Here is a 14229-nt window from a genome sequence, read left to right on the forward strand (position 1 = left end):
GGGGCTCGCCCCCTTCGCCCCAGCCAGCCCTTCTGCTCAGCAAGAGCGGCTCTCGGTGGTTTGTGCCTCCCATGAGGTTTTGAGATTCTGTACCCCTAGCCAGATTTTGTACCCCTAGTGAACTTTAGTGTACCCCTAGTGAGCTAGAACCCCTCAGGGGGGGTTCTTCTGCCAGTACATCCCTACCTAGGGATGTACCTAGGTACCTAGGTAGGTAGGTACACTACGGAGTACCTCCAAGTCTCCTGCCACCCCCAACATTGAGGTATTGCAAGGACCCACTCTTTGCCGCCGCGTGTAGTTAGTGCAGTGCACAGGCCTCTCACGTCCAGCGCCGGGCTAGATCACTCCTCTGGATTTTCCAGAGTCGCCTCAACTGCCTAGCCATTTGCCAACCTCATCACAACCTCTTGCCAGCACGCGTCGGAGACCACGCATCACCATCCTGTGGCCGATCCCATACCGCATCTGAACGAGACCATCGTCAAAATTGATTTTCTGCCTTCACCCAGCGATAGCGACTGAATCTGAGGTGGCACGACCGACGAGTCGCTCCTTGGGGGCCTTGGCCGGCCAGGTTTGAGAGCGCGGAGGACAACCCCCCATCCCGTCCATCGACACATCGTTGCGCCAACCTTGCTATCGTCAAAAGCCTTTGTCAAGCATCTCCTTCTGATTCTATTCTGTCTGCGTCGTTTTGTCTTTTAGCGCCAGAACCGCAGGCGACCGACCACGTCCTCGCCTCGATTACAAGTTTGGACCACGATCCCTAATCAGTCACATCCACACCGTCGCACTCCCGACACGCCCAGCCCAGCCCACCTGGGCCCATCACGTAAGATGGCCAATCTTTATTTTGCGCACTCTAGTGCGCCCCTCAAGACAATTCAAGAGATACAGTTTGGAGTCATGTCTCCTGAGGAGATCAAGAATATGAGTGTGGCGCACATTCAGTATCCCGAGACCATGGACGAGACCAGAACGAAACCACGACAAGAAGGTCTCAATGACCCTCGCCTTGGCTCTGTCGATAGGCAATTCAAGTGCAAGACATGCACTGAGAGCATGTCCGAATGCCCCGGTCATTTCGGCCACATCGAGCTGGCCACGCCCGTCTTCCACCCTGGTTTCCTGAAGAAGACCAAGAAGATCCTCGAGATCGTCTGCCATAGCTGCAGCAAGGTGTTGGCTGATAGGGTTGGTCTAGCTTGATTGTTGTGGACGTCTAAAAGTCTGCTGATTGCTGATTCCACCGACTGTAGAGTGACGATGAGTTTGCGGCCGCCGTCGCGACACGAGACCCGAAAGCCCGATTTGCCCGGGTCTGGGAGGTTTGCAAGAAGAAGAAGCGCTGCGATAACGAGTCTTCCAAAAAGGACGAGGAGTTTGATCCGGAGAACAAGAACAAGCCCCCGCCCCATAACCACGGTGGATGTGGCAATGCCCAACCCGCGGTCCGTCAACAGGCACTGCAGCTTCAACAGCATTTTCAGCGTGAGAACGAGGATGGCGGGGGCAAGACCATCGAGAAGAAGCCCTTGCCGCCAAAGCTGGTGCACGAAATCTTTCGACGAATCTCTGATGCTGATCTCGAGGATATGGGGCTGAACAAGGACTATGCGCGTCCCGAGTGGCTGATCGTCACAGTACTTCCTGTGCCTCCACCACCTGTCCGGCCATCGATCAGCATGGACGGCACTGGCCAAGGCCTTCGCAACGAAGACGATCTGACCTACAAGCTCGGTGATATCATCCGTGCTAATGGCAATGTGAAACAGGCACTGTCCGAGGGCTCTCCAATGCACATTCTAAACGACTTCGAGCAACTCCTTCAATATCACGTCGCAACTTACATGGACAACGATATCGCTGGCACCCCACGCGCGTTGCAGAAGAGTGGCCGGCCAGTAAAGGCCATCCGTGCTCGCCTCAAGGGCAAGGAGGGCCGTCTCCGAGGCAATCTAATGGGCAAGCGCGTGGATTTCTCTGCGCGCACTGTCATCACAGGTGACGCAAACATTTCCTTGGACCAAGTCGGTGTGCCTCGAAGCATCGCGAGAACTCTGACCTACCCGGAGACTGTGACTCCTTACAATATTCACCGCTTGCATCAGCTTGTTGAGAACGGCCCGAACGAGCACCCAGGTGCCAAATACGTCATACGCTCCGACGGCACCAGGATCGATTTGCGCCATCACAAGCGCGCCAGTCAGATTACCCTGGAGTACGGTTGGAAGGTGGAGCGTCATCTCATCGATGGGGACTACATCATCTTCAACCGACAACCCTCGCTACACAAGGAGTCCATGATGGGGCACCGCGTCAAGGTCATGCCATACTCCACATTCCGGCTGAACTTATCCGTCACCTCTCCGTACAACGCTGACTTTGACGGCGATGAGATGAACCTCCACGTTCCCCAGACCGAGGAGACGCGTGCTGAGGTTCAGAACCTGTGCTTGGTGCCCCTGAACATCGTCTCGCCTCAGCGGAATTCCCCACTCATGGGGATCGTGCAGGACACTCTGGCAGGCGCATACAAGCTCTGCCGTCGAGACGTGTTTCTCACCAAGGAAGAAGTCATGAACCTGATGTTATGGGTTGAGGACTGGGACGGCGTCATACCGACCCCGGCCATACTTCACCCATCTCCCCGATGGACTGGAAAACAGATCATCAGCATGGTCATCCCTAAAGAAGTCAGTCTGCAGCAAGGTAGCAGCGAGCTCCCCATCGATGACAGCGGGATCAGGATTCACAATGGCGATCTCGTTTACGGCCTTCTTACCAAGAAAATTGTGGGTGCTGCGGCTGGCGGCATCATACACATTACCTACAACGAGCTCGGACCACATGCAGCAATGGGTTTCCTCAACGCCTGCCAACGTGTTGTGAACTACTGGCTCTTGCACAACGGTCACAGCATCGGAATCGGTGATACTATTCCTGACAAGGACACTATCATCAAGATCCAGCAGGACATTGACGGACAGAAAAAGATCGTTGCGGAGATCGTGACCGAGGCGACGGAGAACAAGCTCGAGCCACTCCCGGGAATGAGTATTCGAGAGACTTTTGAGAGCAAGGTATCCAAGGAATTGAACGCTGCTCGCGACAAGGCCGGTACGACAACGGAGAAGAGTCTGAAAGATTTAAACAACGCTGTGACCATGTCTCGGTCAGGCTCCAAGGGCTCTTCCATCAACATCTCTCAGATGACTGCCCTAGTCGGCCAACAGGTCGTTGAGGGAAAGAGGATTCCCTTTGGATTCAAATACCGGACACTGCCTCACTTTACGAAGGACGACTACTCGCCCGAGGCCCGTGGCTTCGTGGAGAATTCTTACCTGCGTGGTCTCACCCCCACCGAATTCTTCTTCCACGCTATGGCCGGTCGTGAGGGTTTGATCGATACCGCTGTCAAGACCGCTGAAACTGGTTACATCCAGCGCCGACTAGTCAAGGCGCTTGAGGACGTCACGGCGAAGTATGATGGCACTGTTCGAAACTCCTTGAATGATATTATACAGTTCATCTATGGCGAAGACGGCCTTGATGGCATGCACATCGAAAAACAGAAGGTTGATTTCTTGACCATCTCCGACAAGGACTTTGAGAGGCGCTACAAGCTTGACCTCGTCGAGGACTCCCACACGTTGACCAACGCTCTGGAATATGGAAGTCACCTCGCGAGCAACATCGAAGAGCAGCAACTGCTGGACGCGGAGTTCGAACGTCTGTCCACGGCCCGCCGGGCGGTTCGCGAAATAATGCTGTCACGGGGCAAGGATGAGACTATGATGCAGCTCCCCCTAAACATCATACGGTTGATCGACAGCACCATCTCCTTTTTCAAGGTTGACCTCACCAAGCGAAGTGATATGAAGCCTTCCGACGTGATCCCGGCCGTCGACGCGTTCATGAGGCGCATGGTGGTCGTCCCCGGTGAGGACCCCATTTCCAAGGAGGCCAATGAGAGCGCAACGATCCTCTTCAAGGCCCACCTACGGTCGCGTCTGGCTTTCAGGCGTCTCGCAGTCCAGCTCCGCCTCCCTCGCATAGCCTTCGACCACATCCTCGGAGAGCTAGAGAACCGCTGGTCGAGGTCAATGGTCAACCCTGGAGAGATGGTTGGTGTTCTCGCCGCGCAGTCAATTGGAGAGCCTGCGACACAAATGACGCTCAACACGTTCCACTTCACTGGTGTTGCCTCCAAGAACGTCACTCTCGGCGTGCCTCGTCTCAAGGAGATCCTCAACGTCGCTAGTGATATTAAGACTCCTTCGATGCAGGTTTACCTTGAAGGCGACGATTTATCACAAGACGCGGCGAAGACGTTGCGAAGTCTTACTGAGCACACGAACCTGAGGTCCGTCACGTCAAAGACGGAGATCTTCTATGACCCGGATGTTCGGGAAACCATAATCCCCCAGGACATGGACATGATTGAGGCGTATTTTCTTCTCGAGACCCCACAGACCGAGGACCTTGATCGTCAGACTCGCTGGGTCCTTCGAATCTCCTTGGACCGTCAAAAGATGCTCGACAAGGAACTGGGAGTTGAGGACGTGGCTCAGCGGCTCAAAGACGAGTATTCTGATGATTTGGCTGTCATCTTCAACGATGACAACGATGAGGAACAAATCATTCGCATCCGCTCAATCCGCGACAAAGCCGATGCAGAAGATGACGACATGGAGGAAGACGTCATGCTCAAGCGTCTTGAGACGCACTTGTTGGACAAGCTCACCATTCGTGGCGTGCCTGGCATCGAACGTGCCTTCATCAACAAGAATGCCCGCCTGATAGAGATGCCGGACGGCTCACTCAAGGCGAAGCAGGGCGACGCTGACTGCGAAGAGTCTTATCTCGACACCACCGGCACTGCCCTGCGCCAGGTCCTCGCCGTTGACGGCGTTGACACGAGGCGGACAACCACTAACCAGCTGCATCAGATCATTGATGTCTTCGGCATCGAGGCGGCACGATCTGCTTTACTCTCGGAGCTGACGAACGTGCTGGCGTTTGACGGATCCTACGTCAATCACCGCCATCTGGCTCTCCTGGTTGATGTCATGACATACCGCGGCAGCATCGCTGCGGTCACGCGCCACGGCATCAACCGCGCCGACACTGGTGCGCTCATGCGCTGTTCCTTCGAAGAAACGGTCGAGATCCTTCTGGAGGCCGCAGCCACGGGCGAGCTAGACGACTGCCGTGGTATTTCCGAGAACGTGATGCTCGGCCAGTTGGCCCCAATGGGGACAGGTCACTTTGAAGTGCAGCTGGATCCCAAGATGCTGGAGACGGTGATATCGGACAACTCGCGCATGGGACTCATGCCCGGCATGACCGTCAAGGGCAGCCCATTGGAGGGCGCAGCGACACCATACGATACGGGCTCCCCTATGGCGGACACGGGCGGCTTCCTGGGAATCATGTCTCCGGCGCCAGGCAACTTCTCACCCATCATCGGCGCAGGGTCCGAGACACCGGGAGGCTTCAACACGGAGTACGGTGGTGGGTTTGGCCTGGGTGGGGCTCCTGGGTACTCGGCAACCAGCCCACGTGCTACGAGCCCTTTTGCTCCGACCTCACCGACATCCCCATATGGCAACCAGGGCGCAGGGTATTCCCCATCATCTCCCATGGGTGCATACTCGCCCAGCTCACCAATGATTGATGTGGGCTCCCGCTTCGGTGCCTCGTCTCCAACTTTCAGTCCAAACTCGCCATCATACTCACAGACGTCGCCCTTGATGCGGCCCACCAGCCCGGCCAGTCCAAACTACAGCCCGACCTCGCCGAGCTACTCGCCAACATCCCCGTCGGCACCCAAATACTCGCCTACGTCACCGGCTGGGAACTACGGAGGCTCGCCGACTTCTCCGTCATACTCGCCAGCGAGCCCAAACTACAGCCCAACATCACCAAACGTCCACGCCACGTCCCCTCGATACTCCCCCGCGTCTCCCACGTGGTCTCCAACCTCTCCTGACGCGTACTCGCCCACAAGCCCTACCTACCAACGGTCACCCGGGCAGAACGTGTCTCCGACGAGTCCGAGCTACTCACCAACCTCGCCTCAGTACCACGCTCCGACTCCTGGACGAGATGGCAGCGGGCACGATCAGTAGTAAGTCGATGAAGATGGCTGTTCCATCTTGTGTGTGAGTAGAGAGTAGAGAGCGATGCTAATTCACTTTGCAGCTCACCAACCTCGCCCACTAATGATTAGCGTTGGTGTAATGTCGACGAGTGGGTGGTGGATGACCGGCTAGCGCATGTCGTAGACGGAGCCCAAGTCGAGCCATCTGGGGAAGGCCCGCACGATTCGGGCTCGAGCAAAGTGCTCTACACGGGAAGCAAAACCCGAGGGTGACAGAGTGAAGATGCGGTACGGACCGGCAAAAGGGAAATCGAGAGAAGTTGACTGGGAAGGTGAGGTTTGAGGCGAAGTAATTGTACCAACACGAAAGGAAGCCAAGGTGGGAACACGGGTAGCGATAGGGAAAGGCAGGCAGACTGACAGGATGAGACGTGGGCGGTAAGGACATCTGGAGCGCCTTAGACACACAAAACATGGGCACATATAGGCAGGTAGATGGGGGCTTTGCATAGCCTTGGAACATTGACTTAAGCAGTGAATGAGAAGAAGAAGAAAGAGAAAGAAAGAGAAGAAAAAAAAAAGTATGTAAACAAAAGCACTACTGTAGTACTTGGGCCATGACTGACTGCCAAGCCGAAGCGCTGAGAAGAGTGCTGCTAGAGCGGGTGAGGGAGGGGGCTGTGCGAATCAGCAGCTTCCAGGGCGGGAGGGGGTCGGCAACCAACAACCTGGGCTCCCTCTGCTGGAAACCAGCCGTCTCTGTCTCGGCTTGGTTATTAACGTGTTCATCACCTAGACTGATACGGCTTGCACTTCCGACCACGATACAACGCCCCAAGGCAGAGCTAGCCCCTACTCAACCCAGCCAGCAAGCAGATATGGGCCTGGTCGAGTACTCGGACTCTGATTCCGACAGCGAGCCGCGAACCACCTCGCCGCCGCCCCCCGCCGCCCCCGCCGCACCCGCCGCCGCACCGCAGCCTGCCGAGAAGCAAAGCTTCCAGAAGCTCGTCGACAAGTCCAACCCAGGCAGAATCCGCGTCAATCTCCCTTCCGTGTCCGCCGGGCCAGAGGACGCGACAACCATCCAAGCCCCAGCCGCGAAACGGCTCAAGACGGGCGGCAGCAGATTCAGCGGCTTCGCCTCGTCCCTGCCGCCGCCCAAGGCCGCAAAGCCCTACTTCGCAGGTGGAAGCAGCGGCAAACCCACACCGAGGGTCGGTGCGGGCTTGAAGACAAGTGGCGAGGCGGCGTTCAGCAGGGATACAGGTGTTGGCCGCGGCCATGGCATCTCTGCGACAGAAGGACCGGGCTCATTCCTGGACCTGACAACAGCCGTACCTGCCGCGCCGGCACAGCCGTCTATACCGCATGGGCAGAAATCCGAGCACGAGGTCAAGCTGGTTGGGGAGGCCCTGGTGTTCAAGCCACTGTCTGTAGCCAGGAAGCCCAGCAAGAAAGTCGGAGGGCCGAAGAAGGCCGCGGCAGAGCAGCCCGCCCATGCAGGAACCCCTGGGCTGCCCACCAGACAAGATTCGGCGGCGGCGGTCCCGCAGGCCAAGAAGAAGAAAGTGTCCTTGTTTTCGGTACAAGACGATGCACATGGCACCGGGCCGCTCCCGGAGGATAGCAACCAGTACGAGGCCGCGATGTGCGGTCATGGTCCAAGCACGTTCCCAGGAGAAGGCGTCCTAGGTGAGCATGCCAGCCAGCAGAATGGCGCGGGCCACTCACAGCCACCGGTGCAACCACCGGGCCATGCAGAGCCGGCCTCGCTCGACTCCATCGCGGACGACCTGAACCTCGACCCAACAGCACGGCGGGAACTCTTCGGCCGCGGTGGCGCGCCGAGCATGGCAACAGCCAAGTCCGTCATCAACTTCAACCTGGACCAGGAATACCAGCACAACGAGAGGCTTCGGCAATCCGGCGCGCTGGACCAGCAACAACATAATCCGCTGCGCGCCATCAAGCCTGGCAAGCACAGCCTACAACAGCTGGTCAACCAGGTGCAGAGCCAACGGGACGCGCTAGAGGAGAGTTTTGCCAAGAACCGGGCGACACAGAAGCAGTCTGGGGCCAAATACGGATTCTAGGCGGGATGATGATATTACTACTACTATTATTATTATTATTAGCCTTGTGGAGGCCTTGGCCCTGGCTTCTGTGCGCCGCGGTGGTCAAGGGGCGCTGTTTCGTGCGTGTAAATATATCTTTCTCCGTCCGACGGTTCGTGTGAGGGTCCGTCCATCCCGCGTGATGATATAGTCGGCCTGTGGAAACAGTCCAGTTCTCTCATGCAGCTTCTTGGCCCGCATGTGGAATCCTGCCACGCCGATGCAGGGCTGGCAGGCAGTCTCGTCGGTGAGACGCCGGGCCCACGGGCCCACCCAGGTACGACAGCTCCCATTCTCGGCCTCAGCTTGGCGGCGGCGAGCGGCCAGGCAGCCAGGCAGGCAGCCAGGCTTGACAGGCTGACGGAGAGGGGCGGGGCAGGGCTTGTGGCAAACAAGCAGCCACCGAGATGCCTTTTGGTGTGGTGGAGCGGCGCGGTCCGAGACATTGATCGTCAGTGCACCGGCGGCTTGGCACCTGGGCGCTCGTCGGCGGCCGTGCAAGCTCGTGCAGCGCCGAGAGATCTTGTGTTGATGCTGAGCCATATTTACACCCACCCAACCACCGTGCGCCATGCGCCATGCGCCATGCAAAGGGACGAACACGGCCCTAGGACCCCAGGGGCCCCGGGTCTCAGGCGTCTTCCAATCTGATAAGCCTGACTCACAGCAGGTCTGGCCCCCGGGTGGCCCGCGGGCCCGCCACGGGTCGACTTGACGGGTCGACTTGACGGGTCGACTTGACGGGTCGACAACGCCGCAGCGGCACACCCTCGGGTGTGACAAGGACAGGTGTCGTGCCGGCTGACCCGGCTGACCCGGCCGACAAGCCATGCTCATGCTGGCCGTAGGGTAAGGCACAGGTGCGTTTTAGATGTGCACGACATGGTGGAGGGCCAGCACAAGCTGCACAAGCCGCACCGGCCGCACAACCTACGTCTCCCAAGACTCTTGGCCTTGTTTGCCCTCGATTGGACGAAGGCTGACGTTTCCTTGCCGGGCAGGGAAGATGCCTCACTCACATACCACGCACGGTAATAGTATTCGACGGGCGAGTCGGCGACCTTGGCATTTATTCTCGGCCCACAACACACCGTGGTTCGAAACGCGGGTGTGTTGGGGAAACAGCGATATATTCTTAGCACACAGTCCCTGCAGAGCCTGGTCACCGCCTAGGTACTCAGGTACCTGGGTGTCCTCCTCATGTGCCGCCGCAAGGAAGCCAAAACCATGCCCACCACTCCGCCCGCCTTGGCTGGGTTGACCGCATCTGAGCCTTGGTAGAAAGAACGCCGTACTAGACCTAAAACCTTGCGCTAATAATCACACACACAACCAATCAAAACAAATAAACCCAGGTATCCAGATCTCTGGCCGAAACTCGCCGTGTCTCCCTGTCCCTGTCACTGTCCCTGGTCCAGAAGCCGCAACGACAAGAGGGCTGCGCAAGGCGAGACGAGATGAAAGCCCGAGGCGGTGACGTGACGACTCGGGCGTAGGCACCACGGGGGCATGGCGGGGGTGGCGATCGCACGCGCTGCCTCACTCGGCAACAGCAGCGGCGTTGTGCCAGTCGTCCTGGTGGTCGCCTGCATGCTCGCCGTAGTGGACAGGGGCGACCTTGAGGACGCGGAATCCCGGGGCGGAACCCTTGCCGTCGCTGCTGAGCGAAGAACTCCGCCTCTTGTGGCCATCGCCAGCCTGCTTGGGCTGCTGCGACTTTGGAAAGGACTCGGAGGTGACGGGGCCCAGGGACAGGAAGGTCAGGGGCATGGAGCGTCGAGGGTCGGACATGTTGGGCGGCTTGGGTTGGATGTTGCTGTGGAATAACGAGGCTGACGGCTGGTAGTCCTGGCTGGCCTGGCTGACCTGGGTGGCTTGGGTGCTTAGGATCTTTCTTATGTGATGGTGAACAAGAAGAGACTGAGTGCAGGGACAAGACACAAGGGACAAGACACAAGGAGCTCGAGGGCAGCAGCTTTATATCCTGCAGGCGGTGGGGGTGGACTCGCCTGCAAGGGGTGGGTCAGGAGTACTCGCCCCCGCCCGTTGCCCGTCTATGTTGTGTCAGTGTGTGTAAGTGTGTGTGAGTGTTTGTGCACATGTGTGTGGCGCCCTGGCCGAGTCTGTTTATCTCTTGTGACACGGACGGGCGGGCGGGCGGGCGGACAGGGCGAGGGTGAGGGCGAGGGCGGGGGCAGGGGGGAGGGGATTGGAGCGGGAGTGGATGAGATGTGGGTACTGTGTGTGTATCGATGCTGCAAGCTCGCAACAACAGCCCTCATCCCCTTCTTCTCCTCGTGTCCCGCCAAGAGCCTCTGTCTGTTTGGCATGCCGCCAGGGCTGCCCAGCAGCAATGGTGGCGCGCGTTTGGACTTACACAGTAGTCATTGGGCCCCGTCTGGGTTGGGGTCCCTATTCCGATGGCATCGAGCAAGTGAACCTTCACAGAGCCAGCCGGGGCTTTGTGACCCCTCCTCCTCGTCGTGTCCTTCTCCTCCTCTTCCTCCTCCTCGTCCTCCTCCTGCTGCTGCTGCTGCTGCTGCCTCTCTCCCTCACCTCCGCCCCCTCTTACACCCGAACCGGTCGTGTCATGTCAGTTGCGAGCCGTGGGCAATCTGACGTTTGTGGCTCTGTGCCGACGCAGGCCACACGTGGGGTCGGGCATTGGTCCTGGGTGAAGGGGACCACAGAGGCAGGCACCATGTGATGTGCAGACGGGCCTTGGTCGTCCGCCCGAGCTCCGAGCGGGGCAAGGTGGCCCTTGTGCCTATCCCCTATCAGACGTCGTACGCTGGAGTGCGAGCGCGTGGTGCGACTGTGCGACTGTGCGACTGTGCGACTGTGCGACACTGCGACCAGGACGACATGGAAGCAGCCTAGTCTCTCGATCAATCAAGGCATCGACCAGCCAGACAGCCAGCCAGTCAGCCAGACAGCCAGTCAGCCAGTAAGCCAGTTAGCCAGTCAGTCAGTCAACCAGTCAACCAGTCAACCAAGCAGCCCAACAAGTTGCATCGTGTGGAGACGACGATGCGGCTCTGCCGGGAAACCACTGCAACACAATGCCGTCCCCATCAGCCCTTGGGTCCCGACCCCAGAATCCTGGGGTCGACCGTCGGCTGTAAATTTAATCTAGACTACTTGACTACCCAAGTACCTACCGCCCCATTGTCGCCCGCTTATTGGTCCGCCCGGCCGCCCCAAGAGGATTTCCCGGGTCCGGGCTGGCCAAATCCACCACGCGCCGCCGCACCACCACTCTCTCGGCCCTTCGGTCCAACGGCACCTGGCCGTCTCCGGCAGCAGCCGCGCGTAGGGCTGATGGTGCGGGGCCCGCTCCTGACCGTCTCAGCATCCCAGCGCCGCCCGCCCTCCTCCTGTCCCCGGTGCCTTGTCACCCCGCGCAACGCCTCTTCACGCCTCTGCACACTCCAGTCTAGCTCCCGCCACGCGCTCCATTCTCCTGCTGGCATCTTGTCAGTTGTCGGCAGCACCCGCCCGCCTCTTGCGACACCGGGCCGAGTACGTTGGCGGCCTGCCCGCTTGGCCAAGGAACCAGCCGCGCAACCACTCCTATCCCTTCCTCCTCGTGATACATCGCACAACATGGCCCCGATCGTGCTTGTTCGCCTTCCTGGGCTCCGGGCCCTGAGCCCTATGCTCCAGTTTCCTCCTCCACGCCCAGGTTGCTCTTGCCCAGGAGGGTTCCCCGTTGCCCACTTTCACACCGGGCGGCCCCCTTTTTGATACTAGGCCCAAGGCGTGAAGGACGACAACCGAATCAGCAACATGCATTGGGATGTCGTTGGGCTGCAACTTGGTTCACGCCGGGTCTCGCGCTTGGTACGGCCTGCGGGACGCCATGTATCCACAGGTACTTCGGAGGTCCTCCGACGTCAAAACACCTTGTCGAGACTGTCTCCCAAGACGGCGTTACCCTCCGAGTTCCAGCCCAGAACATCCCTCTTGCCCAGCCCCATTTCCTGGGCCACCCACGTCTGAGCTTGAGCTCCGCGGGCTCCCGTGTTGGCGATCGGCCTTGCAGCTCGACGAGTCGCTTGCCACCATCAGCTGTGTCTGCTTGCAGTCCAACAGCCCACAACATATCCACATGGCTCGCTGACGGATGGTGAGCCGGAACCCGGGGGCAGGCGGGGTGTGCAAGTGCTCGCCAACACACCATTGGCCCAGGGTGACTACGCTACCGAGGCAACACCGGCTATCGTCTGTCGAAAACCTGCTCAACAATGGAGCGCGCCGCAAGTGCCGTTATGAGCAACCAATGTTGGACTGAGGCGCGGGAAGTGGAGTGGTCCTCAGGCTTCTTCGTTCCAGCACCACCTCAATGACGCTCGAGGGTGAAGAGCTCGCCCTTTTGGGCAGCTCAGCAACCGGCTGATCTCTTTGCTGGACCTCGGTCCTGCCTATGGTGCGTGCTCGAACAATCCCCTTGCATTGTCGCGGTTCTGACGGACTTGTCTGCAGGCATCGGGCTACGATACGGCCACGATGTACAATGACGTGTTGCACTTGGACCGAGTGCGAGCTGGACACAGAAGTTCACCAGCGGGCGTCGAAGTCAGTCAGGCATCTAGGGCCCAAATCATATTGCAGAGTTGTCGGCGCATCCGTCCTCCGCTGCAGTTCAACTGCTGGATGTAACCCTGACTGTGAACACTAACCATGCCCAGAAGGTGTGGGTGCACCGACTTGCGCCCTGTAGACAAGTCTCTGCTCCGTACCGTGCACACCACTGCAGGAATGGGGAGATGCTCTTCTAGCCGAATGGTACCCAAACGTGACTTCTGAGGGGCGTGTCTGGTTCAACACGGAAGGGTGGAGCCGGTCAATGGGCCGGTCAATGGGCCAGTCAATGGGCCAGTCAACCCTCTTTCCCCGAGCAAGCACATCGAGAGCTGACGAGAGCCGATCGTGGATCCCCTTCCAGCCTGTACCGTACGTGATGTAACCCAAGCGATGTTGGAATCTCACTGGCTGTGATATCACGCCCTAGTGAAGGACGCACGCAGCCCAGGTCAGGCTGTAGTGGCTGTGGGACTTGGAGGCACCCCAGTCAGTGGGTGCACGCCCAGCCGCCACACAGGCAGCAATAAATTGGGTGAGCAAGTCTTGGTTATCAGTACCGCCGGGGTTTCCGAGAAGCAAGATTCGACCGTCCGCCCCCTATCCTTGGGACAGTGCTTCGCCGGGCATCAGCAGGCGGGGAAGGGGCAGAGGGGCAAGAGGAGGCAGGAAAAGTAAGGAAGCGTGGAAGAGGGAACAACGGCGCACAGGAATCCCAATGTACTGGAGACGCGCGCATCTTGCGCGTATGAGTGGACCCCTCTTAGTTCTCTGATGAGTCCCGAGGTCACGCCTCGATTGGGCGCCAAGATTGACCCTGGCGATTGGTCTGAAAGCGCCGCGCTGCGCTTCTGGCACGTTGGTCACAAAGCCGGCGGGACTTTGACGCCAGGCGCCGCCCTTGCAGCCCTTGCTGAGTCGCACGCGGCGGCAGTGTTACATCGGAGGACGATCTGCTGCAGGCCCCATAGACGTTGGTTGGTGGGCTCAATTGTCACCAAAGCCGCCGCCGGCGGGCTGAAGCCTGAAGGATGATGTATGGGATGCGACCTTCCGACTCGAGCCCACCGTGTTGGTCTTCCGGGTCCAACTGCATTGCCATGCCTGTTGTGGCCGACTCTGGGCTCTGGAAAATGCGCCGGCTCGAGTATAAGCGAGGTCGGAGGGCGAGGCGCACGTCGCTGGCTCGCCCGCCCACTGTCTGTTGGAACTACCGTGGCAGTGGCAAGCCAACAACGTACTTGAGTAACTAGGATGTCAGGATCTAACACGTCCAATGTCTGCGCAACATGGCGTGGGCTGGACCGTGGCAGGTCCGAGCTGTCTGAGTGCGGCGGGCATGTGGTCCGTCAGGAGTACTGCGGCTGTCCAGACAGATGAGTTGTAAGCACTTACTTGCATGCCGATAAGATGAGGCAG

General features: G+C 58.9%; 3 protein-coding genes across 3 annotated transcripts; 2 read left to right on the forward strand and 1 right to left on the reverse strand.

Annotated features, from left to right (window-relative positions):
• Positions 1-388: 388 nt before the first annotated feature.
• Positions 389-6775, forward strand: KVR01_006493 (DNA-directed RNA polymerase II subunit RPB1). Its single transcript, XM_044787237.1, has 3 exons — positions 389-1197; positions 1263-6136; positions 6211-6775. The coding sequence occupies exons 1-3, from the start codon at positions 841-843 to the stop codon at positions 6236-6238; spliced, it is 5259 nt and encodes a 1752-aa protein (XP_044643924.1). The 5' UTR covers positions 389-840; the 3' UTR covers positions 6239-6775.
• Positions 6776-6987: 212 nt separating this feature from the next.
• On the forward strand, positions 6988-8205 carry KVR01_007018 (uncharacterized protein; the record flags this gene model as incomplete). Its single annotated transcript, XM_044787932.1, has 1 exon — positions 6988-8205. The coding sequence occupies one exon, from the start codon at positions 6988-6990 to the stop codon at positions 8203-8205; it is 1218 nt and encodes a 405-aa protein (XP_044644449.1).
• A 1560-nt stretch (positions 8206-9765) lies between these two features.
• KVR01_006690 (uncharacterized protein) lies at positions 9766-10017 on the reverse strand (the record flags this gene model as incomplete). The annotated part of the gene is made up of 1 exon (XM_044790416.1): positions 9766-10017. The coding sequence occupies one exon, from the start codon at positions 10015-10017 to the stop codon at positions 9766-9768; it is 252 nt and encodes an 83-aa protein (XP_044644121.1).
• Positions 10018-14229: the final 4212 nt, after the last annotated feature.

The sequence above is a fragment of the Diaporthe batatas genome, assembly GCF_019321695.1.
Source record: "Diaporthe batatas strain CRI 302-4 chromosome Unknown Contig00007, whole genome shotgun sequence".
Classification (NCBI taxonomy): Eukaryota; Fungi; Ascomycota; class Sordariomycetes; order Diaporthales; family Diaporthaceae; genus Diaporthe; species Diaporthe batatas.

Coding starts and splice junctions, on each gene's coding strand:
- KVR01_006493 (XM_044787237.1), top strand. CDS start 841: ATGGCCAATCTTTATTTTGCGCACTCTAGTGCGCCCCTCAAGACAATT. Junction 1,198..1,262: donor GCAAGGTGTTGGCTGATAGG/GTTGGTCTAGCT, acceptor CACCGACTGTAG/AGTGACGATGAGTTTGCGGC. Junction 6,137..6,210: donor GGCAGCGGGCACGATCAGTA/GTAAGTCGATGA, acceptor TTCACTTTGCAG/CTCACCAACCTCGCCCACTA.